General features: G+C 39.6%; 1 protein-coding gene across 2 annotated transcripts in view; it reads right to left on the reverse strand.

Annotated features, from left to right (window-relative positions):
- The window catches only part of PCYT1A (phosphate cytidylyltransferase 1, choline, alpha), a 49,476-nt gene extending 24,440 nt beyond the window's left edge, over positions 1-25,036 (reverse strand). The window contains exons 1-2 of one of the 2 annotated variants that reach the window (XM_027537205.1): positions 25,015-25,036; positions 5,105-5,231 (exon numbers count right to left, since the gene is read on the reverse strand). In XM_027537205.1, the coding sequence (XP_027393006.1) occupies positions 5,105-5,221 (117 nt within the window). In that variant the 5' untranslated portion in view covers positions 5,222-5,231; positions 25,015-25,036. Of the gene's footprint in view, positions 1-5,104; positions 5,232-24,721; positions 24,877-25,014 lie in introns of those variants that run through there. The other variant, XM_027537195.1, reaches the window with a different exon arrangement.
- Between the last annotated feature and the right edge of the window lie 2,775 nt (positions 25,037-27,811).

The raw sequence follows: 27,811 nt of genomic DNA on the forward strand, positions 1-27,811 counted from the left end.
ACTGCTAACAGGTACAGGGTTTCTCTCTGGAGTAATGAAAATGTACTAAAACGTATTATGATGATGGCTACACAGCTCTGTGAACATTTTAAAAAACTTTGAATTGCACACTCAAAATGTGTGTGTGAATTATAATGGTGTAAGAATTATCACAATGAAGTTGTTTATATAAATAAATGCTTATATATAAAATATATGAAATAGAAAAAATTATGCTTATTAACATTAGTACGTGTAGATGAAAGACAGCCTTACTGTGTTCTCTGAAATAATTCAAATGTCCAACAACTGATGAATGGATAAACATAGTAGTATGTCTATACGGATTCACTTTTAAAAAGGAATGAAGTACTGATAAGCACTATCACCTGGATAGACCTTGAAAACATTGTGCTAAATAAAAGAAGCCAGACATAAAAAAGGCCACATATTATGTGATTATACCAAATGTCTATAATAGGCAAATCCCTAGAGAGAGAAAGTAGATTAGTGGTTGCCAGGGTATAGAGGGAGGGGAGAATGAGGGAATGATTGCTAATGGGTATGGGATTTCTTTCCGTGGTAATAAAAATATTCTGGAATTAGACAGTGGTGATTTAGTGTTAAAACCACTGTGAATTTTTAGTGTTAAAAACCACTGAATCGTACACTTTAAAATGATTAAAACAGTGAACTTTGGGCTTCCCTGATGTCTCAGTGGGTAAGAATCTGCCTACAATCAGGAGACATGGGTTTGATCCCTGGGTTGGGAAGATTCCCGAAGGAGAAAATAGCAACCCACTCCAGTATTGTTGCCTGAAAAATCCCATGGACAGAGGAGCCTGGCGGGCTACAATCCAAAGGATGGCAAAGAGGTGGACACAACTGAGCAACTAAGCACAGCACAAAATGGTGAACTTTATGCTATGTGAATTTTACCTTAATTTTAAAAGATACATTAAGTATTCTATCTTTAATAACTCTGTTTCTTCAATCTTCCTTGTAGAAGGCAAATGCAGCTGTCCCTTCTGGCTAGAGTTTGTGCTGAATCGATTCCTCCTAAGTATAGAGAATGAAACCCAAGGTTCTTCAGCTATGGCAGATCAGCAAAACCTTTAACTGTCTAGAGCTGCCTCCAGTTAGAATGAGTAGTATTTAAAAAAACAAAACAAAACAAAAAAACCACCCTATTATTCTCTTCTCAGAGAAAAGTGTCACTAAAAGCTGAAATTTATAAAAGTAGGACCAAGTATTTCTTTGTACCTATGTTCTCCTAAAACAAATCTCCTTTATTTTAACCTCAAATGAATCCTATGAAATATTATAGCTTTCAAGTCTTCTGATTCTCTGGTAGCAAAGTACAAATGAAAGGGCAAGCCTTTAGGACCCGAAAATCGTTAGATCTAAATTCCAGCCCTATCACTTAATAGCAGTGAAATCATGGCAAGCTTCTAAAGCTTTCATCTTCTATAAAATGGAAGGCAGTAAAACCTGCTCCATAAGTTTGTTATGAGGATTAAATAAAATAACATATGCAAAGTAACTAGTACAGTGTTTCACATACAAGTAGTCACTCAACAAATCTACAACATTAGCTCATTCTCTCTTCCATGTTATAGAACACAGGTTTATTTATGCCAACAAAATTAACTAATTTGTATTAATCTAAGAGGTTAGCTTCTAAATGTTATATAAAATTTCTAAGTTTATGCAAATTATAACTAACAGTGCGTGCTAAGTCTCTTCAGTCGTGTCCAACTCTTTGTGACCCTGTGGACTGTAGCCCACCAGGCTCCTCTGTCCATGGGATTCTCCAGGCAAGAATACTGGACTGAGTTGCATGCCCTCTTCCAGGGGATCTTTCTGACCCAGGAATCAAACCCATGTCTCTTATGTCTTCTGCACTGGGAGACAGATTCTTAACCACTAGCCCCACCTGGGAAGTCCATAACTAATAGTATATACTGCATGCATGCAAGCTGAGTCACTTCAGTTGTGTCCGACTCTTTTCAACCCTATGGACCATAGCCCACCAGGCTCCTCTGTCTAAGGGATTCTCCAAGCAAGAATACTGGAGGGGGTTCCCATTTTCTCCTCCAAGGTATCTTCCCAACTCAGGGATCAAACCCGCGTCTCATGTCTCCTGCATTGTCAAGCGGATTCTTTCCCAGTAGTGCTACCTGGGAAGCCCAGCAGTATATACTACTATAGTATAATACTATAACTAATAGTATTATAACTAAAAATTAAAACTTAAAATGATCATCATTATCCTCCAAATTATGAAAGAACTTCTAAATGCAATATTGCTTTCATAAAAACTTTCTCCTGACTGTTGTTGTTGTTTAGTGGCTAAGCCATGTCCAACCCTTTTGCAATCCCACGGACTGTAGCCCACCAGGCTCCTTTGTCCATGGATTTCCCAGGCAAGAATACTGGAGTTGCCATTTCCTTCTCCAGGGAATCTTCTGACCCAGGGATCAAACCCACGTCTCCTGCTTGGCAGGCGGATTCTTTATCACTGAGCCACCCAGAAGCACAAATTCTTTATACTTTAAGACAAACTAGCCATAAAGTTATCCTTTAATTTTTCCTCCTTAATTCTTTTCTCTCCTTTATATCCATTCTATCATGACCTACAAACCCAGCTACCAAATACTTGGTGACACATCCTATTCCTTGCCCTGCTCTCAAGGAAAGCACTTTTTTTAAAAACTAGTTGAGATCTGAGTTACAGAGCTCTATATTATGTTCACATCTCTCCTCCCAGTAACCACTGCCATGCAGGCACAATGTAAGTATGTCATAAAATCTTGTTTGTTCAACCCAAATATCAACTAATGAGAGAATAAATAAAATGTAGTATGTGATTTACAATGGAATGTTACTTGTCAATAAAAACAAATTAAGTACTGAATATGCCACATTAACGAATCGTGAAAACACATTCAGTAAAATAAGCCAGCCACAAAAGACCAGCTATTGTGTATTGCCATTTATCTGCAATGTCCAGAATAGGCAAATCTATAGGAATAATGTAGATTAGTGGTTTCTAGAGGTGAGAGCTTGGGAGGAAATGGGAAGTGACTGTTAATGGGTATGGGGCTTATTTTAGGGATAAGAATATTCTAAAATTGGTTGTGGTGATGGTAGCACAACTCTATGAATATATTAAAAACCATTGAGTTGTACAGTTTAAATGGGTAGATTTGTGATCTCAGTAAAGAAAAAAAATCTTGTTTTTTCTACAGAGTTGAAAGAGATTCAGAGATAGAAAGCATATGTGTACAGCAGAGATTACACACAAGTTTATTTAGCAGATACTCCTCATTAGAGTCAGTCCAGCCTCTTGGGTGAGTGAATCTTTGCTCATCAGCCCTTGATAAATAGCCAGTGTATACAAGAGAGGAACGTGAAATAGGTAGCAAGCCATTACTGATTTGTGACATGAATATATGAAGCAGAGTAACTAAAAACACTGAGATTCTTCAGATTCTAAAAACCAAGAGATTTAACTCTTCTCAGAGCCCATTCCACTAAGATTCATCTTCTTAGGTCTATTCCTGGCTACGGTGATCAGCTCAGAGTATTACCTTCTTGGTTATAGCTTGTCCTTACTACAAGTGAGAATGCTGAATTTGTGCCTACCTGCCACCATTAGGAGATGCCACCATCTCCTAAACCTGAATTCTCTAAGAAACATTCAGAAATTAACAATGCCCTGTTTTGTTGACTGCTGAGTCATTTTCTGAGTTTAGCTGCTGTGGTATAAAGAATAATGTTCTCCTAAGGATGTGTACATCTTATGTTCTCGAACCTGTGACTATGCTATCTTACATGGCAACATGGGCTTTGCAAATGTGATTAAAGGATTTTGAGATAGATTGTCCTGGAATAGCTAAGTATGTCCATCCAATGTAATCACAAGTCTTTACAAGTGAAAGAAAGAGGCAGGAGATTCAGAAGGAGATGTGATGACAAAAGCAGTGGTCAGAGTGTTGTGACTGCTAGCTGATCCCCTGAGCAAAGCAATATGGGCAACCTCTAGAAGCTGGAAAATATAAGGAAACAGTTCTCCCCTAGAACCTCCAGCCCTACCAACACTTGACTTTGGCTTTCTGAGACCCATTTCAAACTTCTAATCCCCAAAACTATAAGATAATATATCTGTATTGTTTTACACCATTCATTAAATTTGTGGTTATTTGTTACAGAGAAACAGGAAATGAACACACTTGCCCTCAGCATCATCATTAACATCAGTCCTGGAGCATAAACCTCCCATTTGTGAAGTCCAGTTGCTTTTACTGCTCAAGATAGTATATTGGCTTGGAACAACTGTTACTTATGTCAGAGTAGAAATGTTTTTCCTTCTGGGTTATGAAGCTCCAAAAGTAACCAGTGGAAACTGCAGTTTGATCAATGGCTAGTGGTTAATATAGGTACAAAAATACAGAAACATGTGATTCTGTTACTGGGATTTTAAAACATGGATTTCATAACACTGTGTACCAATAATAACTCCAATTATCTATAAATATTCTTTGATATGCTTTCCAGGGGAAGTTTCAGGAAGGGTACCAACCTGAGACAGGATCAAGAGTTTGGAAAGCAGTCTTTCATCAAATGTTTGTAAGTGGTTAGGAAATACAAAGATAACACTTCAGAGATAAAGGAACATAAGGTAGGCAGTAGTAGAAAAAGGTTCTTATCTAAGATATAATTAGTAATGGAGTGGAGCAGTGATATAACAGAAAAGACAGTAAGACACAGAAAACTAAACAAGAGATGATACCAAGATCAGATCACTGCCTGGGGCTACAATTTCTCTATTTCATTACTTTGAATTTTATCATTTTTTTGCCTAATATACATACAAACTCCAAGTTTTCCTAAAATTCTTTTTTCAATTCCAGTGTAAAGTTCTTACAACTGAACTCTGAATTATAATCTGCATAAGATTTCCAACAACTGTTGGAAAGTCACTATTCACACTTACTGTTCATTCTTTCCATTATTTAAGAAGACTTGATAAGAAGTAATGTTGATATCATCAGTGTTATATCACTTTCTACCTTCCCCCTGCAAGGTTAAGAGTTCAAAAAGAAATCTCTTCCTTACTTACAATTGCACAGCGTGGCATTTTTGAAGGAATTCCATCTTCTTCTGTTGCCCCATTGGGTCCAGGTGTCTCTTTCCTCCTCTTCCTTGTGTTGACTTTGGCTGAATTCTGTGTATCCATCTTCTTTTAGCTGGTCATAGAAAGTGAAAAGAATTTTTTTCTCACTGGGGAGAAAATTTCTCAATGACAGGGAAAAGCACACACTTCACAAAGATGAACCAAACGCATCTGATAAAAAAGAGCAAAGCGTCACAAAAACCAGGCTCTAGTAGAAACACTGAAATGCCTCTCTGTGGAACAATGGCCACAATTAATCATCTGGAGCTTGGAAATTACTGCACAAACAATACTAACTATTTATTTCATACCCTGACTGCATGCAAAACACTGGAAGAACTTGGCTGAGAAAGTTAGTTATACAGACTTTCACTACTCTTGCATCACATCCCTAGGACACCTAGAGGTCTTACAGGTGCAAGGAAATGTGAAAGGTATGTCTTTGGTACAGATGGAGAAAGAGTCTTTTTTAAAAAAGAAAAAAATTTGGCCATCAGCAATTACTGGTTAACAAAGTCTGGATTTCTTAATTCTAAATGCTCTGTATATTTCAAAGACTACTTGTCCAGAGTTAGAGGTATGAAAATTGTAGAGTAAGTATATTTGTGAGCTTCTCTGGTAGCTCAGCAGTAAATAATCTGCCTGCTAATGCAGGAGACTCAGGTTTGATCCTTGGTTTGGGAAGATGCCTAGAGAAGGAAATGGCAACCCACCCCCGTATTCCTGACTGGGGAATCCCACGGATAGCGATAGGGGAGCTTGGCAAGCTGTTACAGCCCAGGGGGGTCTCAGAGTCAGACACAACTTAGAAACTAAACAACAAACATACTTGTATCTTTTAAATGTCTTTCCTTTTCCTTTTTCAATACTCATTTCCCTGTCCTCTTTGAGAGCCTTAGCACCTTAAACTTGTTCACAATCCCCAACTACTAAAACCCCACCCAGGCTTCTTCCCCCAAGGAAAATTTATTTATTGTTGTCTCATTTAAAAGAAAACATTTAGCAACTATTACAGAAAAGTTCTGAATATTTGATGTTTTATGTTTGCTGCTGCTGCTGCTAAGTCGCTTCAGTCATGTCCGACTTTGTACGACCCCATAGACAGCAGCCCACCAGGCTCCCCCGTCCCTGGGAGTCTCCAAGCAAGAATATTGGAGTGGGTTGCCATTGTTTTATGTTTAGGTGACATAATTTTTACAATTAAATTTATTTCTTGATAATGATAAAATTTTAGGTATCAGCCAGGAATTAGAGAGAGAGAGGAACTTCAATGATCAACTGCCACCTCTGTCCAAGATATAATGACAGATGGAAAAAAGATCCTCAGAACACAAGTGGTAAACAAAACAAAATACTAGACAGAATGAGGACTTTCTACTCTGTCTCTCTGCCTCTAATAAGCCCTCCTGAATAAGATATTTATTTAAACAATTGCAATCGTGCCTTATTTTCTTTCCTTTGGCTAAATTCCAAAGAGCAATGTGACAAGATCTACAAGAAACATGAGTCATGGCTAAGTATTAGCCTGATATGAAAAAAATGTCAGAGTCTAAAGTGAAAGATGAATACCACCCAGAAACTTCCTTTCATCACATATTCAAATTCAAATGTCCTTTCATCACAAATTAAAATAAAAAGGAAGAAGAGAATTATATACTTAGTAAGCTTTTCCAGTGATGATGATGAGTGATTTTCATGATTGTTATTAATTATTCTTTTGAAATACCGAGAATTCAGATTTACTACTCTCATCTCACTGATCTGAGTGGTCTGCTAAGAATGCCTGATCAGTCCAATTAATGACCGTTTCTAATTTGCAAACAAGATTTTGCTGCAAATATCTGTTAAATTCTCAGAGTAGGCAGACAAAATCCATTATGAGAAATATAATCAGCAAATGGTGTCAGGTAGCTCAAAGATCAGGCAGTCAATAATACTGAGTATGTATTGTGTACAATGTATTATAATTTTTACAGTAAAAGCTATTTTCTCAAGCAGACTTCTTCAATCAATGTGAGGAAACCACATTTTCTAAAACCACTGGGGGAAATTTTGTTTGGGAACAGGAGTTTACACAGTTTCAAACTCTCTCTCCATCAATGACTTATTAATTACAAAGTAAAGCGAGTTACCTTTAAAGTGAAAAAAAAAAAAAACACAAAAAACTCTTACCTAAATAATTAAAGCTAATTAACATCACCAATAATGCTTCCTGATACAAGGCACTGGGGTCATATTATCTGCCAAAAACACATAACCTATGTACTTATGAGGAACAATTAGACAAACCTCAACAATTAGACAAACCTCTACAAAACAAGCCTGTATTCTTCAAAAAAAATGTCAATCATGAAAAACAATGAAAGGCTGAAGGACTGTTTCAGGTTAAAAGACCAAAGAAATGACAACTAAATGTAATGCATAATTCTAGACTGGGGGAGAAATCATTATAAAAGATAGTTATTAGAACAACCAGTAAAATTAAAATATTGGTTGTATCAGATAATAGTATGTATCAATGTTAAAATAAACTTCCTGAAGTTGATAATTACACTGTTACGCAAAAGACTGTCCTTTTTTTTAATGCTGAAGTATCTAGGGACAAAGGGTTATGATCTCTGATCGTTGCAACTTATCCTTGGCAAAAAAAGAAAAGAAAAAAAATTTATATTACATACAAAAAGGTAAAGCAGATATGGCAAAATTTCATCAATGTATGAAGCTGTGTGAGTGCATGCTCAGTCGCTTCAGTTATGTCCGACTCTTTGCAATCCTATGGACTGTAGCCCACCAAGTTCCTCTGTCCATGGGATTCTCCAGGCAAGAATACTGGAGTGGGTTACCATGCCCTCCTCCAGGGTATCTTTCCCACCCAGGGATCTTCCCCATGTCTCCTGCGTCTCCTGCACTGCAGGTGGATTCTTATGCTGAGCCAAGGAAGCCCAAATGAAACTTAGTGGGTCATAAAGGGCTTCATTTTAATATTCCTTTTTTGAAAGTTTTACTTTTTTTTTTTCAAGGTAAAAAGTTTACTTTTAAACATGCTTGGGGACTTGCCTAGTGGTCCAGTGCTTAAGAATCCGCCTTCCAATGGAGGGGAAGAGTGTTTGATCCCTGGTTGGGGAATTAAGATCGCACATGCCACGGGGCAACTAAGCTGGAGCAGCCAACTACTAAGGCCAAGGGCCTCAACAAGAGAAGCCCACGGACTGCAACGAAGACCCCGCATGCCACAACTAAGACCTAATATAAGCCTAATAAATGTATTTTTTTTTAATGTCCAATAATCATTTTCTAAACAGACAGGCCCTCATCAAAGGTTGTCTTTTGGGATCTCTAAAAATAGATTCTCTCTCCTTCCTAACTCTGAATCAGTGTAGATGATACATATATTCTAAGAAGTATGTGTTAGCAATCTAAATGTGTTGCAAGGAGGTAAGACAGTAACAGTAACAATCATAATAATGACTATTTTTCTTCAATATTACCAGTGACAGGCACTGTGCTGGGTACTTTATATACATTATTCTCATTTAACCCACATAACCTGAGAAGCAGGTATTTTTAGTTCCAATATACAAGTGAGAAAACTAAGGATCAGGGAGGTTAAGCAACCTATTCAGAGGTCACACAGCTAGTAAGTGGGAAAACCAGAATGCTGTCTCCCAGAAATCCACAAATTGTTAGTAACAGAAACTGTCTCATCATTACTGCTGCTTCTTCTTTCAATTAAGAACATTCTTTCCATAGCATAGGTTCCTTAAGTTTTTGCAAGCTTAAGTCAGACCAGCCTAAATGAACAGTGAAATAAAAAGGTCAGATACTGAAAGTAGCAAGGTCCAAGGACCAATCAAATAGAACTAACATGGTTATTGGCCTGATTCCAAAGCTGCCTGATTTGCCAGCTGTACAGATCTTTCCTGTCGGAAAAGTTTTACTAGGATTTCCTGACAAGCTTTCAACTTAAGCAATAAAAATTTTTTTTATTTCTCTGTTCCTCTCTCTTCTGACATTACAAATAGGTGGCATTTAAGTCACCTGTACATTTCCTTCATGTTACAAAGTAGAGTTTTAAGGATGCCATAATAAATCAAGGGGATAAATGTCATGCCATATTCTCACCAGTTACTTTCCATGACTTCAAGTTAAAATCTCTTAAAGTTTAATAGAAAAATACTTAACACATCCAAAGACATGTTTATCGGAACTTCTCAGAAGTCTTTGCTCTGTGTGTGCAGGGGTTGGGGGTGGAGGGGATATGTGGGCTATATTTTTTCAGCTTTACTGAATGATGTATAATTGACATACAATAAATGTATACTTAAAGCGTATAATTTAATGAGTTTCAACATTATACCCTTGTGAAATCATCAAAATTAGGATAAACATATCATTCACTCTCGTTTCCTCATACCACTTTATAATCCATCTCTCCCTCCCCACTCTGATTTTGCTTTGCTTTTTGTTTGTTTGTTTTGTTTACATTGTGGTAAAATATACATAACAGAAATTCTGCTTTGCTTTTAACTGCTTAATTCTTGAAGTACTGAATCATGTTGTATGATTAAGTTGTATGATTTAACTTAACCAGCCAAACACATGGTAGATATCACCACATTAGAAAGAAGCAAAGGAGGTAAATACCGCCATTGTGATTTTAAAGTATTTAAAAATTTCTGTTGTTTAAGACATCCAGTCTTTTTTTTGGTTTCCTTTTGATTGTGCTGGGTTTTTGTTGCTGTGCAAGGGCTTTCTCTAGTTGTGGTACACAGGCTTCTCATTGTGGTGGCTTCTCTTGTTGCAGAGCAAGGGCTCTAGAGCACGTGGGCTCAGCGATTGTGGCACACAGGCTTAGTTGTCCTGAGTGCGGCACGTGGAATCTTCGTGGACCAGGGATCAAACCCATGTCCCCTGCACTGACAGGTGGATTCATAACCAATGCACCAGTAGGGAAGTTCTAAAGATATTTTAAAGTCAAACTGATATCTGAGGTCACTACGTACTGTGACACTGAATCTATTCCACTAGATTTAAAAAATCACACATAAAATATCAGAGAGAGAACCTGAAGCAGGAGAAAGGATATCTGACTAGTTATTTAAAGCTAATGTAAAATTTATGAACAAAGTAAGAATGAAGGCAACCATTAGTATTAGTATTGACACATTACAAAGCCCATTGGTAAATAATAGTAATACTAACATATTTTACCTGTATTTCAGTTGAGCAAATACATTCAATAAAATCTCTCCATCTGCCTTATATAAACACCTCTAACCAAATGTCTAAGGCAGTGTTTCTCAATAGTTTTTTATTCATGTTCCATTTTGAGAAAAGTAAAAATCTTTAACCTTACACTGTTTGCATACTGCAGTAATTAAAAAGAGATGAGACACTAAAATCATATTATGTAAGTATGAAGTCCATTTCTATCACTAGCCATGAAAATTTTGCCAAATTCTTTATCTCTGCAAGTCTTAGTTTCATCATCTAACAGATTAGGTTTAAAAGGAATAATCTATGTAAAGCCTTAGCTCAATGTCTGTGTATACAGTATGTGCTTGTAAATATCAGTTCAGTTCAGTCGCTCAGTCGTGTCTGACTCTTTGCGACCCCATGAACCTCAGCACTCCAGGCCTCCCTGTCCATCACCAACTCCCAGAGTCCACCCAAACCCATGTCCACTGAGTCGGTGAAACCATCCAACCATCTCATCCTCTGTCGTCCCCTTCTCCTCCTGCCCTCAATCTTTCCCAGCATCAGGGTCTTTTCCAATGAGTCAGTTCTTCACATCATGTGGCCAAAGTATTGGAGTTACAGCTTCAACATCAGTCCTTCCAATGAACACCCAGGACTGATCTTTAGGATGGACTGGCTGGATCTCCTTGCAGCCCAAGGGACCCTCAAGAATCTTCTCCAACACCACAGTTCAAAAGCATCAATTCTTCAGCGCTCAGCTTTCTTTATAGTCCAACTCTCACATCCATACAAGACCACTGGAAAAACCATAGCCTTGACTAGACAGATCTTTGTTGGCAAAGTAATGTCTCTGCTTTTGAATATGCTGTCTAGGTTGGTCATAACTTTCCTTTAAGGAGTAAGCGTCTTTTAATTTCACGGCTACAATCACCATCTGCAGTGATTTTGGAGCCCAGAAAAATAAAGTCAGCCACTGTTTCCACTGTTTCCCCATCCACTTGCCAGGAAGTGATGGGACCAGATGCCATGATCTTCATTTTCTAAACGTTGAGCTTTAAGCCAACTTTTTCACTCTCTACTTTCACTTTCATCAAGAGGCTCCTTAGTTCTTCTTCACTTTTTGCCATAAGGGTGGTGTCATCTGCATATCTGAGGTTATTGATATTTCTCCCGGCAGTCTTGATTCCAGCTTGTGCTTCATCCAGCTCAGCATTTCTCATGATGTACTCTGCATATAAGTTAAATAAGTAGGGTGACAATATACAGCCTTGATGTACTCCTTTTCCTATTTGGAACCAGTCTGTTGTTCCATGTCCAGTTCTAACTGTTGCTTCCTGACCTGCACACAGGTTTCTCAAGAGGCAGGTCAGGTGGTCTGGTACTCCCATCTCTTTCAGAATTTTCCTCAGTTCATTGTGATCTACATAGTCAAAGGCTTTGGCATAGTCAATAAAGCAGAAATAGATGTTTTTCTGGAACTCTCTTGCTTTTTCCATGATCCAGCAGATGTTGGCAATTTGATCTCTGTTTCCTCTGCCTTTTCTAAAACCAGCTTGAACATTTGGAAGTTCATGGTTCACATATTGCTGAAGCCTGGCTTGGAGAATTTTGAGCATTACTTTGTAAACATCAGCTACTATTATTATTTCATAGTAGTAGTAGTTGCCATCATCTGCCTTTGTCTATTTCCTACATATCCTCTATAGTCAAAAGATTTTGTCAAGTTTTTCTCCATGATTACAACTGTGAAAAGTGTACTTTTCATGTAAAATTATGATAAAACGAGGTATGCTCACTGCATCTTCCCCATTCTATCCCTACCCCATTAAAGAATCATTGTTGTAGCAAGAACTCTTCTAGAGTCTGATGTAAAGCAATGATGAAGAAAAAAATATTATTACTACTACTGTCAGCATTTATGTAACACCTGTATGTCAAAAATTTCTTAAAATATTAAAACTCTCTTAACATTCACAATCCTCTGACATACATGTATTATTTTTATCACTATTGAATTTGAGGTACAGAAAATAAAAGTCACACAACTAGTAAGTGGTGCTAGGAATCAAATTCAGTCAGCCTGGCTGCAGGCTACATATTCTTAACCACTATAGTATATGGTAAAATATGACACTGTACTTACTATACAAGAAGGTACCTAATACCTGTCTCTAAATATCTGAATGCCTGTCATGTTGAATAGGGCAGACACTTACTCTGTGACACTCTAGATAATAGAAAATGAATCACTAGTTGGAAGATGCAGAGACACAAATTTTAACTAAACATAATAAAATACTTTTGAGGAATGAGAGTATCTGAAAAGGGACTAGGTGACCTTAGGAGGCATTTCATTTTAGCATACCAGGTCATTCAAGCAAAGAATGTACAGAAATATGCTTATTCATTTTATTGGTCATAATCCTGTTAAAGTCTATCTTTAAAAAAATTTTTTTATTGAAGGATAATTGCTTTACAAAAGTCCATCTTGACTGATCTGTTTGTTCTAATCTGTTAAAATAATTTCAAATTGTGACTGCCATCTATCACTTTGCAGTCACAATTTTATGTAATCTATAAACTTGAAAAGCATGGTTTTTATGTCTCCATCCACATTAGTACCGAAAATACTGATCAGAATAGATGTCACCATATACCAATGTAACATACCACTAGAACCCTTTCTCACTGAGATTCACTCATAATACTCTACATTAGTACAATATAAAATACACAAGAGTTTACCTTCAGAAAACAGAATAAAAAATATATTTAGAATTCTTAGTGATTACAGTAATAGACTGTAATGGTTACAGTAATTATTACAGTAATGATTACAGTATTCGATCAGACATAAACCTGTTTCATTGTACTATCACATAATCCACATTTCTCTATCACTGTCCCAAAGATTATGATGATAATAGTGATGATAAAAATTATAGCTAATGCGGACTTCCCAGGTGGTGTTAGTTGTAAAGAACTCGCCTGCCAATGTAGGAGACCTAAGAGACATGGGTTCGATCCCTGGGTTGGGGAAATCCCCTGGAGAAGGGAATGCCAACACACTCCAGTATTCTTGCTTGGAGAATCCCATGGACTGAGGAGCCTGGAGGGATATGGTCCATAGGTCACAAAGAGTAGGATATGATGGAAGTGACTTAGCATGCATGCATTCAAAACTAACACAGAGTACTTTCTATGTGCCAGAAAGTTATAAACCTTTTGCATATATTATATATCTTTAAAATATTTTTTATTTATTTAGTTGCAGTACATAGAATCTTTGATCTCCACTGCAGCATGTGGGATCTCTTAGTTGTGGCTTATGAACTCTTGCAGCATGTGGGACCTATAGTTCCCTTACCATGGATTGAACCTGGGCCCCCTCCATTAGGAGCATGAAGTCTAAGCCAGTGGACCACCAGGGAACTCCCTAAACCTTTTGTATATATCAAATAACAACAATCTTATGAGGTAGATAATATTATTAACTCTATTTTGCAGATGAAGAAATTGAGGCACAGCTGGGTTAAATGACTTGACTGAGATGACGCGTCTGGGACAGGGCAAAAACAGGATTTGAACGAAGGCATTCTGGCTCTAGATCTGTGCACTTAATGACAACATTATGTTACCTAGTGTACAAAATGGTCATACCTGAATTTAAGCAAAAACACTTCTTCCACCTTGGCCATGCACTACACTGTGCCAGGCAGGAATTTAATTTCACCTTTCATAAAGACTGAACTCCTTCTTACTGGGCATATCACTGACAGACTACTTAGGTTTTGGTTTGGGCTACAGTATAACAGTAGAGGATGCACTACAGGAATCATAACACCTGTAAGGGGAGTTCATTCTAGCTGCTCCCAGGGACTTCCTGGCGGTTCAGTGGTTAGGATTCATGCGTCTGCTGCAGGGAGCACAGGTTCGATCCCTGGTCAAGAAACTAAAATCCCACAAATCATGTGGCCTGGCCAAAAAAAAAAAAAAACTTTGGCCAAAAAAATATTTTTTAGCTCCTCCTTGTACCTTAACTCTAAGTTAAGGTGAATGCATTGACCCTAAGAGATTCTTCATGAGATTAAGGAACTTTCTAATAAAACGTACTTAATTTCTAAGTTATGGTAAAGATCAAATGAGAGATTAGAAAACAAACTCCCAAATGTTGTTTGTCTTTCCACTGTGCAATCTCCTGCTCTGGACAGGGACCATTTTCATTTGGAGAGTCAGTATCATTTGGCCTGTGTGATCTTCACCCTTCATACCACCCTTCATACCACATGCCATCAGATACCACATGCCTAACCTGAACCAATTAGCACATCACTCTCCCAGGCCACAGACTGGGGAAGAGGCAGGTGGGAAAGGAACTGAAAGGTGACCTAAGATAGTCCAATCAGAGTGAATCCCAGGTCTTGTCAGATGGGAATGGTTGGACAAAGATTTGTGAATTTAAACCTGGAGACACAACTCTAGGAACCATCTATGACAATCTAGCGGTCATCCTATAACCAGGAAGAGTCTTTCTCAAAGTAGACAACACAGAGAAAGCAATGATGATGGAGAGAAGCCAGATCCTGAATTGCCTAATTCTGCCATCCAATGAACTTCCTTTTTGCTGAAACTCAGGTAAGCTGGGTTTCTTATCACTTAGAACCACAAAATCATAATTGATGCATCCAATACCTGGCAATAAGCCCTAGCACACAGCAGATGCTCAATAACTATTTGAATAAATTAAAAAAAAAAACTCCTTTGAAATTTTGAAAAACACTACACAGTATTTTGTTTTGATGGAAAGATGTCAAATACTTGTCAATTTAGAAGTGTATCAAAGATGGTAAAATAAAGCTCTCATCCTGTCAGAAGTATTTTTCCTTATCTGTTTACACATAGTTCTTTTATTTCCCAAAGATGACTTTTGTGTCCTATCCTGTATTCTACACTATACTTTAAACTGAAGATGATGCATCAGACAAACTGAAGGCTAAAGATCCTTTGGATTTAGAACAAATACAACTAATATTTTTTGTTTTATAATGTAAAATACTTCTATATCTTTCCACTGTTTTAGGAGGTAGAAAACACCAAGACCCCAGACATTCCATAACAATTAGCCTAAAAGAATTCAGAAATTATAAAGAGATTAATTGTCATGCCTTTCCTCTAGAACTATTACTAAAACTATTTTTAAACTTTGACTTTATAGGTTGCCATGTTTTTCATTTTTCACTGGCTCTCTTAGATCATCTCCATGTTCCTCATATCTACTAACTTACACACCTTGAAAGTATATAGAAAAATTTAATAACTAGTGCCTAAACTGATGAAAAAAATTACCCCCAGTTTCCCTAAAGTTCCAACAGACTTTATTGGAACTTTATTGGAACAATAGAACATATTGAATTTGCCAGAACATATCGAGAAAAGGTATGTGGAGGATGAGAGTGTACTGAGGGTAGCAAATACATGCTGGCTTTTTAATTCATTATACTGAAACTTAGCTTTACCTAAAACTATACCACCTTTATTATACTCACAACTGCCCAGTAATCACTGAATATCTCCAACAATGAGGAACAATACTTCCCAAACTCTCTGTTTATGATAACTGCCCCTTTGTAATCAAATGGCACCCCACTCCAGTACTCTTGCCTGGAAAATCCCATGGACGGAGGAGCCTGGTGGGCTGCAGTCCATGGGGTTGCGAAGAGTGGGACACGACTGAGCGGCTTCCCTTTCACTTTTCACTTTCATGCATTGGAGAAGGAAATGGCAACTCACTCCAGTGTTCTTGCCTGGAGAATCCCAGGGACGGGGGAGCCTGGTGGGCTGCCGTCTATGGGGTCACACAGAGTTGGATACGACTGAAGTGACTTAGCAGCAGCAATGCTATTCAAGTAAAAGTGAGTGATGTCCCCGGAAAAGGAGACTTTAAATATCTACATTCCAGAGTGAAAGCACACACACACAGTGGCTGCCTTAGTATCTACTTGACAGTGGGTAGTAGGGCTGGGGGAACACGGCACCTCCTCAGAGCCAATGCAGTACAAGAGCAAAATGAGGATGGGGAGCAGGAGATTGCCTAATAATTTGCAGGTAGATCCTGGTTTCCAGCCACACCACGCATATTAATTCATCTAAGTCAGAATGAAAACAGCTGGAGACAAAATACAGTGCCTCCCTCTTGAGCCCAAGAGGGTAGGCCAAAACCTATTTCCTTAGCTGTTTATCCTTCCCAAAAGCTTCTATGTCAAAAGAAGCTGTAACAAAAAAGAGGAAAATAGAGCTGGCATTTAAAATGCAGCATTTGTAATTTTTCCAACACTGCTACATATTCAGTCCTTAGATAAGTCACTTCATCTTAGTCACTCAAATTCCCCATTCAAACACAGAATCTAAATATGGACATAAATACCCACACTACCACCACCCTGGCTAGTAAGTGCCTTAGTGTCTCCAAACTGCTTTCAAGATACAGGATGTAGTATCTGCTCCTGTGATTTTTACCCAGATTCACAAAATCTGGCTCCATTTCTGCTGACTCACCTCCCAGTACACACTGCTAGCCTTGTTCCTCAGTGTTCCAGTAGATGCCTGCTTGGACAGATCAACTCTGCTATTAAGGAAGCACACAAAAGAAGTGGAAATGTGTGTCAGCGGGAAGGGGTGGCAGGACGGAGATATGGAGGATAAGTCTAATCAAGTGTTTTTCCAACATGAATGTCTTGAAGGAGACAATATCTGGGTGCTGGTATGCATGTGCTAGTGTTTTAAAGATGAAAGTCTCCTGGAAGTGTAGTTTTAGAAACTCCTACTCAATCCCCTTCTATTCTACTTCCTTATTGCTGGTAGATTTACTAAGCATCCCAGGGTGAAAGAGGAGATGGACACTGCTTCTTAAGCTATGCAACAACCTAAGTAGCAAAAGCTGCAATCATATATACTCTTCAAGTTTCAAAAATCTAACTCAAATTTGACTGAGTACTATAGGAACTATCTGATTAAAAAAAAAAAGGAGACAAGAATTTTTCCTTTGCCTTCTATTCCTGCTTCCCCTCATCCCTGGGCCTACAATAATTTCCCTCAATACAACCCTATACTCAGGATGAGATGGTTGGATGGCATTATCGACTTAATGGACATGAGTTCGAGCAAACTCTGGGAAATAGTGAAGGACAGGGAAGGCTGGCACACTGCAGCCCATGGGGTCACAAAGAGTCAGACACAACTGAGTGACTGAACAATAACAGCAATTTTCTACTGGCATACCAATGCCCAGTTCCAAAGCTAAATGAGCAAGCATACTTCATATTTGTTATCTTTATCTGCTTCTACCACTGTGGAATTTAATAAAGTAGTGCTCTAAGAGGCAAGCTCTATGAACTTCTAGGTTAAAGTGCATCAAACACTGCTGGCATTAATCATGTCATTTGCTGTACACTCAGGCCTTCCCACAGATAACAGTGCAGCCACATCACCCTTTGTGTAAAGATCTTTGAAGCTTGAGGGAGGATATATCTAGCCCACAGTGGGAGGAAGGGCTGGATTCAAGAACTAGCAGAATTCCTACAGCAAGGGTCAGCAAACTACAGCTTACAAGTCAAAAATAGCCCACAGTCTGTTTTTATAATTAAAGTTTTACTGAAACACAGCCATGCTCATTCACTTATGTACTGCCTATGGCTATTTTTGTGCTACAACTGCAGAGTTGAGTAGTTGCAACAGAGAATGTATGATCCGCAGAGCTGAATATTTACTATCAGGCCCTTTACCTAAGAAGTTTGCCAACTCTATTCTAAATGAAAACAAGATCAGTTTTATTAATAATTTGGTAGCAAACTCTACCTAGATTATGTAAACAGTTCTAATGTGGAGGACAGTGCTAGAAATACAATTATTTCAAGAAACTGTACCATACCTTTCTTTAAAAACAAACAAACAAACAACAAACTATTTATTTGGCTGCACCAGATCTTAGTTGCAGTATGTGGGATCTAGTTTCCTGATCAGGGATCAAACCTGGGACCCTTGAATTAGGGAGCTTGGAGTCTTAGCCAAGGAAGTCCTCGCATACCATAACTTTCTGATGCAGGATTACTGCAATTTATGTCACTAACCATAAAATTAGTAGATGCTTGCTCCTTGGAAGAAAAGCTAACTTAAAGTATTAAAAGGCTTTTTCCAGTAATCCTGTACGAATGTGAGAATTGTATCATAAAGAAGGCTGAGCATTGAAAAACACATGCTTTTGAATTGTGGTGCTGGAGAAGACTCTTGAGAGTCCCTTTAGACTGCAGGGAGATCAAACCAGTCAATCCTAAAAGAAATCAACCCTGAATAGTCATTGGAAGGACTGATGATGAAGCTGAAGCTCCAATACTTTGGCCACCTGACATGAGGAGCTGACTCACTGGAAAAGACCCTGATGCTGGGAAAGACTGAAGGCAGGGGCAGAAGTGGGCAATAGTGGATGAGATGCTAGATAGCATCACTGACTCCACAGATATAAATCTGAGGAAACTCCAGGAGACAGGGGAAGACAAAGGAGCCTGGCATGCTAAAACATCCATGGGATTGCAAAGAGTCAGCCATCACTCAGCAACTACAACAGTAACAACGTCACTAACCAGTATATATCACTACACCATATGCTGCTGCTGCTGCTAAGTCGCTTCAGTCATGTCCGACTCTGTGCGACCCCATAGATGGCAGCTCACCAGGCTCCCCCGTCCCTGGGATTCTCCAGGCAAGAACACTGGAGTGGGTTGCCATTTCCTTCTCCAATGCATGAAAGTGAAAAGTGAAAGGGAAGTCGCTCAGTCGTGTCCAACTCTTCGTGACTCCACTGACTGCAGCCCACCAGGCTCCTCCATCCGTGGGATTTTCCAGGCAAGAGTACTGGCATGGGTGCCATTGCCTTCTCCAACTACACAATATAGAATAAGTCAAAAGAATGCCTGCTTTGGGAAATTCTAAATGTAAAGGTGATTTCACAACATTATCTGCACAGACAGATTAGTTATAAGTTAGGGCTCAATGTTATTCCTCAATATTTAGGATCAGTAAATGGCCACAATCTAAGATCTAAGCTTTGAACTTGATCTCTTCCCTCTAATTTCTCCAAAGAAACACTTATTCAACAAACACTGAGTGGGCACTTACTCTGTGTCAGACTCTGGGTTAGTCATGGACCAAAATAAAGTTTGTGCTTGGGCCTGACCACAGAGGGTTGGATTTCAGGACAGAGACTATCCTAAAAAACAGAAACTTGTAAAAAAAAAAACAAAAAACAAAAACCAGAAACTTGTAATAGCTCTTACAGTTGAACAATGTGCTCTGCCATTATCCTACTGAAAGAATCAGTGTGTAAACCCTGTGTTTAGATTTTGTTCTCCCTAGACTGGGTTACATCTCTAAGGCAGGGTCTATGACAGATTCAGGGAATCTGGGATTTAGACTTAAAAAAGTATATCTTTATTTTCACTGCTGCTGCTGCTGCTAAGTCGCTTCAGACGTGTCCGACTCTGTGCGACCCCATAGACGGCAGCTCACCAGGCTCCCCTGTCCCTGGGATTCTCCAGGCAAGAACACTAGAGTGGGTTGCCATTTCCTTCTCCAATGCATGAAAGTGAAAAGTGGAAGGGAAGTCCCTCAGTTGTTTTCGACTCTTAGCGACCCCATGGACTGCAGCCCACCAGGCTCCTCTGTCCATGGGATTTTCACTAGCCTCTGGAAAATCCACCATCCTTCAATTATGAATGTAAGCCACAACAGTAATAGTAGACTTAGTAAAATAGACTTTGTCACCAATAAAAATCATAGATATTTTCATATGATATTACACTTGTTACAAATATCTTAAAATACTATTTAAACACATGATCATTTAAAAATTATCATAGTTATAAGACCCACTGATAGAAAGTTTATTTACTGTGTTAATAAAACCTACATGTGCTATTTCACACATTTAAAAATATTTTGATTACATATCAACACAATTTGTTTTCTTTATAATTTATGTACTTTTTTGCATATAAAAACATTAATCAAAAAAAGGAGTCCACAAGGTTTCACCATAATGCCAAAGTGTTCCATGGAACAAAAAAGATTAAGACTAGGGGCCAAACAAACAAACAAACCAGAATCACCCAGTTTCTATTAAGTGCCATAACACTCATTCTGTTCTCTAATATAGAGCAAAGATTATAAATCACTATTTTTAGCAGCCTTCACTTCAAACTGGCTTGCAAATAGCTGTGAATGTGATATAACAGCCTAGCAAATCCATGGGTTCCCCTGACAGACATTCTATTCCAAATGCAGAAAGCTTCAAACTAAACTTTCAACAAGACAGTTACCAACAGAAAGGGAGGAAAAAAAAGACAGAAAAACAAACAAATCTCCCTCCAATCCTGCTATATATCTATCTACTTACATGATCTGCAAACAGGAAAATATAGGAAATTAACTTATTTATATTAATAAAGTATGTAAACAAACCTAACACAGTGCCAATTATGCATAAGAGACTCACTGTTGCTTTGTTGTTGTTGTTTTTTTTCCCTTCTAGAATGATGCCCTGGCATATACTGCAAAATAATGTAAAAATGTATATTCCCTGAATTTACTGATTAAATTATAGAGGAAGGGAGTTAGGATTTAAGTTTTGTCACAAACCATTCATAAACAATTAACAAATCACATGTCATACATGAGTTCAGGTACCCATTTGACAGGAATATTGTGAAAAGAGAAGTTTAGGACTAGAAACAGAAAGGTTTAAGCTTAGGAAAGAGGAAGTGCTAGAAGTTACTCTCTAGGCAGATAAGCAAGAAAGTTGAGCCCTGCTCACACTCTCTTCTTCCTATTATTTTCTAATGTGACTTATGTAGACAAAAGTAAAAGATGTAGAATCAGCCACAATCTTGAATAAAAAGGAGCTCTCACAGTCCAGTGATGATTGGGAAGTAGCCTGACTTTAGGATTTCTCTAATTGAAAAAAACTCCCCCTAAATCATGCCTTTAACAAAAATTTATTCTTTCTAACTATTTCAGGAGAACATAAATGTTAGTGTAAGAACTTCTGTTTGATTCAGTAGGAGGAATTATCTCTATTAGGAAAGTCAGAAGATCTGGCTTCAGATGAGAGTTACGCAAATATTGTGAAAGGAAAACATAAGAGAATTACAATTATTATTAGATATTTTGTCCTTATCCATCATTATTGTGCTTGCTTTTTCTATGACTATTTCATAAATTAATCAGAGTTTATAACATGAAGAGGCTATTCAGCTCCCAAGGGGAATCATGTCTAACCTGCAGATTAGATAGCTCCATAGGAAAATCATGAATGAGGGCAGATGGTTAACAAACTCCATGAGATTGTATACTAAATGTGGTTAGTATGCATATTTTTCAGATTATTAAAGGGCTATTTAACCGGAAGAACAGCTTTCTCTACCACAGTAAGGAAATCTAAAGCAAGAGAAAGCAATAATTCTTCCCATAGTCACAGAGTAAGTCAGTGTTAACATCAGATAAAGTCACCAGGAATCCAAGTCTCTGACTAGATTCCCCTTAAGGAGTCGCATATCCAAAGAGGAGATCCCCAAGAAAAATAAAACCTCACCTGTTTATGAGAGAAGACATCATAGGCTGAGGAAGGAATAATGTTCTTTCTTAATCAATTAGGCCATTATATTGGTTTCCAAAAGGAATTTACAAAGCAGGTCAAATCAAAAAGAATCATTTCATTCAGCAAACACAAATAACCCCAGAGGCAGTGCTGCAGTCCCCAAGCCTAAACGTCTTCCCTTTGGTGATGAGTAACCTTTAAGTAGTATATTCTGTTCTACGAACAAATTCTTGAGTAGCTCCTTTTAGTTATATAGAATGTAAGCCTAGTAAACATATAATATTCTAGAAACAGCCATTTTTTAGCTAAACAAAGGCTCTCCCTGGGACTTCCCTGGTGGTCCAGTGGCTAAGACTCCACACTCCCAATCAGTCGGCTGGATCAGGGCACTAGATCACAAAAGCCAAAACTAAAGATCCTACAGGAAGACTGAAGATCCCTTGTGCTGCAACTAAGACTGGTGCTGCCAAAAAAAGGCTATCCCTCACCATTTCCAACTGATTTCCATTTAAGTATCTTTCTGAAATCTCTTCCACTATGACACAGTATATATGTGTATAAAGGGTGGAAGTGACTATGAGGTTATCAGATAAATACAGTGTCTGGTAAGTCAAAACTGTCTCAAGCTTCTTCTATTACATATATTTTTAAAAAACACTAAGTGACACAATCAACAAGTAGCACCTTCTACAAACGGCTGTAAAAGAGGAAGAAGTAGTGAAACTCCTTCAATTTCATCTGCATCACTAACAGACCTCATGAAAGGGAATCAGTAGGAAATAAACCCAAGCTAGAACTGTGGTGTTGGAGAAGACTCTTGAGAGTCCCTTGGACTGCAAGGAGATCCAACCAGTCCATTCTAAAGGAGATCAGCCCTGGTGCTCTTTGGAAGGAATAATGCTAAAGCTGAAACTCCAGTACTTTGGCCACCTCATGCAAAGAGTTGACTCCATTGGAAAAGACTCTGATGCTGGGGAGGGATTGGGGGCAGAAGGAAAAGGGGATGACAGAGGATGAGATGGCTGGATGGCATCACCGACTCAATGGACGTGAGTTTGAATGAACTCTAGGAGATGGTGATGGACAAGGAGGCCTGGCATGCTGCGATTCATGGGGTCACAAAGAGTCGGACACAATTGAGCGACTGAACTGAACTGAAAACATCAGCTGAATTATCCACAGCATGGTATCATTCCCAGTAGGCCAGTCTTGGCCTCCAATGTACAAAAACCATTGAGCTGGATAGCTAAATACATTAAAGCTTCTCCTCTGTGACATTCTAGTCACCACTGTTGACCTCTCCAGGTCATCCCGTCTTCTCCATGATGATCATCTGTTCACCACAGATTAGCGCACCAAATTTCATTGTCAACCAGTACCTTTTTACTAACAATTTTCTGTATTTACAGAAACATTAAATATTAAGATTGAAAAGGACCCTGAAGGTCACTTTATTCTCAGAATCTTTTCTGTCTCTATCTTCAGTTCCCCTTCTAAGCCTTGTTTCTACCCTCTTCAAAGCTTCCCCCTTACTCAGTGTCTATTCCTAACAGTTTTTTCCCATCACAAACCCCTATATCCTCACTGCCTTTCTAAATATCACTGTCCCTATTTCAATATATAAGTATTGGTTCTCCCAACTGAGGACCTGAGTTTCAGTCTTCAGTTAAAACTACTCCAATTTTATTTGGGAAGCCTTCTTCAGTTAAGTCAATCTGATAGAGGATGTGCTCCAGCCCCAGATCCTCCTAATTGCATCTTGGTATTTCCAAATAGTCCCCTCACTGTAGAATCATGGCATTTTAGACCAGAAGGAAAACTCAGAAATAATCTGGTCCAATGTTTTTCCAACTTTTTAACTACATTTTAAGATACATGAAATTCAGTTTGCATCATAACTTCACACACTCATAACTGAAACAAGTTTCATGAATAATACTATTATTATGTGAAAATTTCAGGTCTGTTTCTTTTCTTTTCTTTTTTTTTTTTTTTTTTTGGTAAATTTCAGGTTCCCTCCACTAAATGGACTACACAACCCAATAACAGGACAGAACCCACAGTTTAGGAAACATTCATCTAATCCAAACTTTCCACTCACGGCGGAAGAAACTGTAGCTCGATGGTGAAGTAAGCTTCCCAGCCACAAGAAGTCTGTCCATCAAATTAAACTCGGGTCTGTCTAACCTTCTCCACCCAGTCACCACACCCCTACTCAAACAAAACGCTACAGTACCCTGTCCAGTCACTGATCCCACAGTCTTCTCCAACTCAGCCCCCTCAAAGTTACGGCTCCTTGGTTAGAGTCCCCTCGCAGCTGCTGCTTCATATTCCCTTAGGTCAGAGTCCCCTCATAGTTCCTATCCATCGATCAGTCTCCTCCGAGTCGATGGCCCTTGGTCACAGTTCCCCGCTGTCACTGTTTCATACTTTCTCGGTCATAGTCCCCACGCAGCCTCTGCCTCGTGTTCTCCGAGGTCAGAGCCCCTTAGTATTCACTGCTGCTGGGTCACAGATCCCTCGCAAGCAGCTACGTCTCAGCCACGGTCCCCTCGTTGTCAACGCCCCTGGGTCACAGTAGCCTCGCAGTCGTAGCCTCACACTCCCCTCGCTGTCACTGACCCACTCTTCTTTCAGTCACTCCTCCAGGCAGTCCCAGCACCACAGTTTCTCCTCTCAAACACAGCCGCAAGGATATACACACACCCGGTCCTTACCTGCAGCTCACGTTTCCCTGGCCCCTGGTGACTGTCCCGTCGAATTTCTCCAGAGCGCCGCGTCACGGACAAGGGAAATTGAGGAGGTTGCGGGGAGACGCCCGGGAAAGGCAGCTGACGGAAGCGCGGACCGGAAATCCCGCCTATTGCCCTCCCTCTTATCACTCCGACCACGACTTCTCTTCGAAAACCACTTCTGATACAGTGGTTCCGCCTCCATAGAGGCCCCGTGGGGCGGAGTGACTGAGCAGAACTCACCAAGAGAGAAGATAAAATGGCAAAGGGTCACTTACCTTGCGGAATTGGACTATGCGGTGAAGAAACGGATGTACCTTGTAATAAGACACGGCTGTGACTTGTCACTCTTGCTCGCTGGCCGTCCGTCAAGGAGCGTTAACGTGGTGGCTCGCCTTTTGCCCAGCTCCGGGTTCAGTCCCTTCCAGGCGGACTTACCTGTCCGTTTTAGTCCTTCCTGCTCTACCCCAGCGGCTGACGCCGTGCCAGGCACCCATATACCAGCACATTCATAATGCAGATGGCCGCGACACCTTCCAACCTTGACACCCCCGACCTCCACACCATGGTCTGCAACTACTTCACACAGCACCTTTCCCTACTGGGTGACGTGAAGAGATGCACGTCCGCCAACCAAGTCCTATGAAAAGCCCTCTGTGTTCCAGTTGTTTCTAACCCTTGTTGGCTCACCAAGAGATGATCCCTGGGTATCAACTGGGGGCCATCTAAGCAGGAACAATTCTTGACTTGGTGGCCACTGGTAGGAAATCACACAGCAGGGTGACTGGTGAAAAGAAATGTTTTCCTTTGCTAGAAAGAAACTAGCAAACCCCTTTGGAGGAGTCTCTTGTAGATGGGCTTCCCTGGTGGCTGAGACAATAAAGAATCTGCCTGCAATGCAAGAGACCTAGGTTCCATCAATGGTTGGGGAAGATCCCCTGGAGAAGGGAATGGCAACCCACTCCAGTACTCTTGCCTGGACAATTCCATGGACAGAGGAGCCTGGTTGGCTACACTCAATGGGGTCGCAAAGTGGACAGGACTGAGTGACTAACACTTTCACTTTCAACAAGGCCAGTAAATAGCCAATGTTATGGAATAAGTAGGGCTTCCCTGGTGGCTCAGACAGTAAAGCATCTGTCTGCAATGCAGGAGACCTGGGTTCAATCCCTAGGTCGGGAGGATCCCCTGGAGAAGGAAATCAGATCAGATCAGTCGCTCAGTCGTGTCCGACTCTTTGCGACCCCATGAATCGCAGCACGCCAGGCCTCCCTGTCCATCACCAACTCCTGGAGTTCACTCAGACTCACGTCCATCGAGTCAGTGATGCCATCCAGCCATCTCATCCTCTGTCGTCCCCTTCTCCTCCTGCCCTCAATCCCTCCCCAGCATCAGAGTCTTTTCCAATGGAGTCAACTCTTCGCATGAGGTGGCCAAAGTACTGGAGTTTCAGCTTTAGCATCATTCCTTCCAAAGAAATCCCAGGGCTGATCTCCTTTAGAATGGACTGGTTGGATCTCCTTGCAGTCCAAGGGACTCTCAAGAGTCTTCTCCAACACCACAGTTCAAAAGCATCAATTCTTCGGCGCTCAGCCTTCTTCACAGTCCAACTCTCACATCCATACATGACCACAGGAAAAACCATAGCCTTGACTAGACAGACCTTTGTTGACAAAGTAATGTCTCTGGTTTTGAATATGCTATCTAGGTTGGTCATAACTTTCCTTTCAAGGAGTAAGCATCTTTTAATTTCATGGCTGCAGTCACCATCTGCAGTGATTTTGGAGCCCAGAAAAATAAAGTCTGACACTGTTTCCACTGTTTCTCCAGCTATTTCCCATGAAGTGATGGGACCGGATGCCATGATCTTTGTTTTCTGAATGTTGAGCTTTAAGCCAACTTTTTCACTCTCCACTTTCACTTTCATCAAGAGGCTTTTGAGTTCCTCTTCACTTTCTGCCATAAGGGTGGTGTCATCTGCATATCTGAGGTTATTGATATTTCTCCCGGCAATCTTGATTCCAGCTTGTGTTTCTTCCAGTCCAGCGTTTCTCATGATGTACTCTGCATATAAGTTAAATAAACAGGGTGACAATATACAGCCTTGATGTACTCCTTTCCCTATTTGGAACCAGTCTGTTGTTCCATGTCCAGTTCTAACTGTTGCTTCCTGACCTGCATACAAATTTCTCAAGAGGCAGATCAGGTGGTCTGGTATTCCCATCTCTTTCAGAATTTTCCACAGTTTATTGTGATCCACACAGTCAAAGGCTTTGGCATAGTCAAGAAAGGAGAAATAGATGTTTTTCTGGAACTCTCTTGCTTTTTCCATGATCCAGCAGATGTTGGCAATTTGATCTCTGGTTCTTCTGCCTTTTCTAAAACGAGCTTGAACATCAGGAAGTTCACGGTTCACATATTGCTGAAGCCTGGCTTGGAGAATTTTGAGCATTACTTTACTAGCATGTGAGATGAGTGCAATTGTGCGGTAGTTTGAGCATTCTTTGGCATTGCCTTTCTTTGGGATTGGAATGAAAACTGACCTTTTCCAGTCCTGTGGCCACTGCTGAGTTTTCCAAATTTGCTGGCATATTGAGTGCAGCACTTTCACAGCAGCATCTTTCAGGATTTGGAATAGCTCCACTGGAATTCTATCACCTCCACTAGTGTTGTTTGTAGTGATGCTTTCTAAGGCCCACTTGACTTCACATTCCAGGATGTCTGGCTCTAGGTTAGTGATCACACCATCGTGATTATCTGAGTCATGAAGATCTTTTTTGTACAGTTCTTCTGTGTATTCTTGCCATCTCTTCTTAATATCTTCTGCTTCTGTTAGGTCCATACCATTTCTGTCCTTTATCGAGCCCATCTTTGCATGAAATGTTCCTTTGGTATCTCTGATTTTCTTGAGGAGATCTCCAGTCTCTTAGAGAAGGAATTGGCTACTATAAAAGAATGTTTCCATGTATTTACTTATTTTTGTTTACATGCTTATCTTGAAAGCAGCTGAGAAGAAATATGGTGGGTAAGCAGCTGCTGAGGAGCTACAGGGGAAAATAAAGGATTTATATTGTG

The sequence above is a fragment of the Bos indicus x Bos taurus genome, chromosome 1 (genome assembly GCF_003369695.1).
Source record: "Bos indicus x Bos taurus breed Angus x Brahman F1 hybrid chromosome 1, Bos_hybrid_MaternalHap_v2.0, whole genome shotgun sequence".
NCBI lineage: Eukaryota > Metazoa > Chordata > Mammalia > Artiodactyla > Bovidae > Bos > Bos indicus x Bos taurus.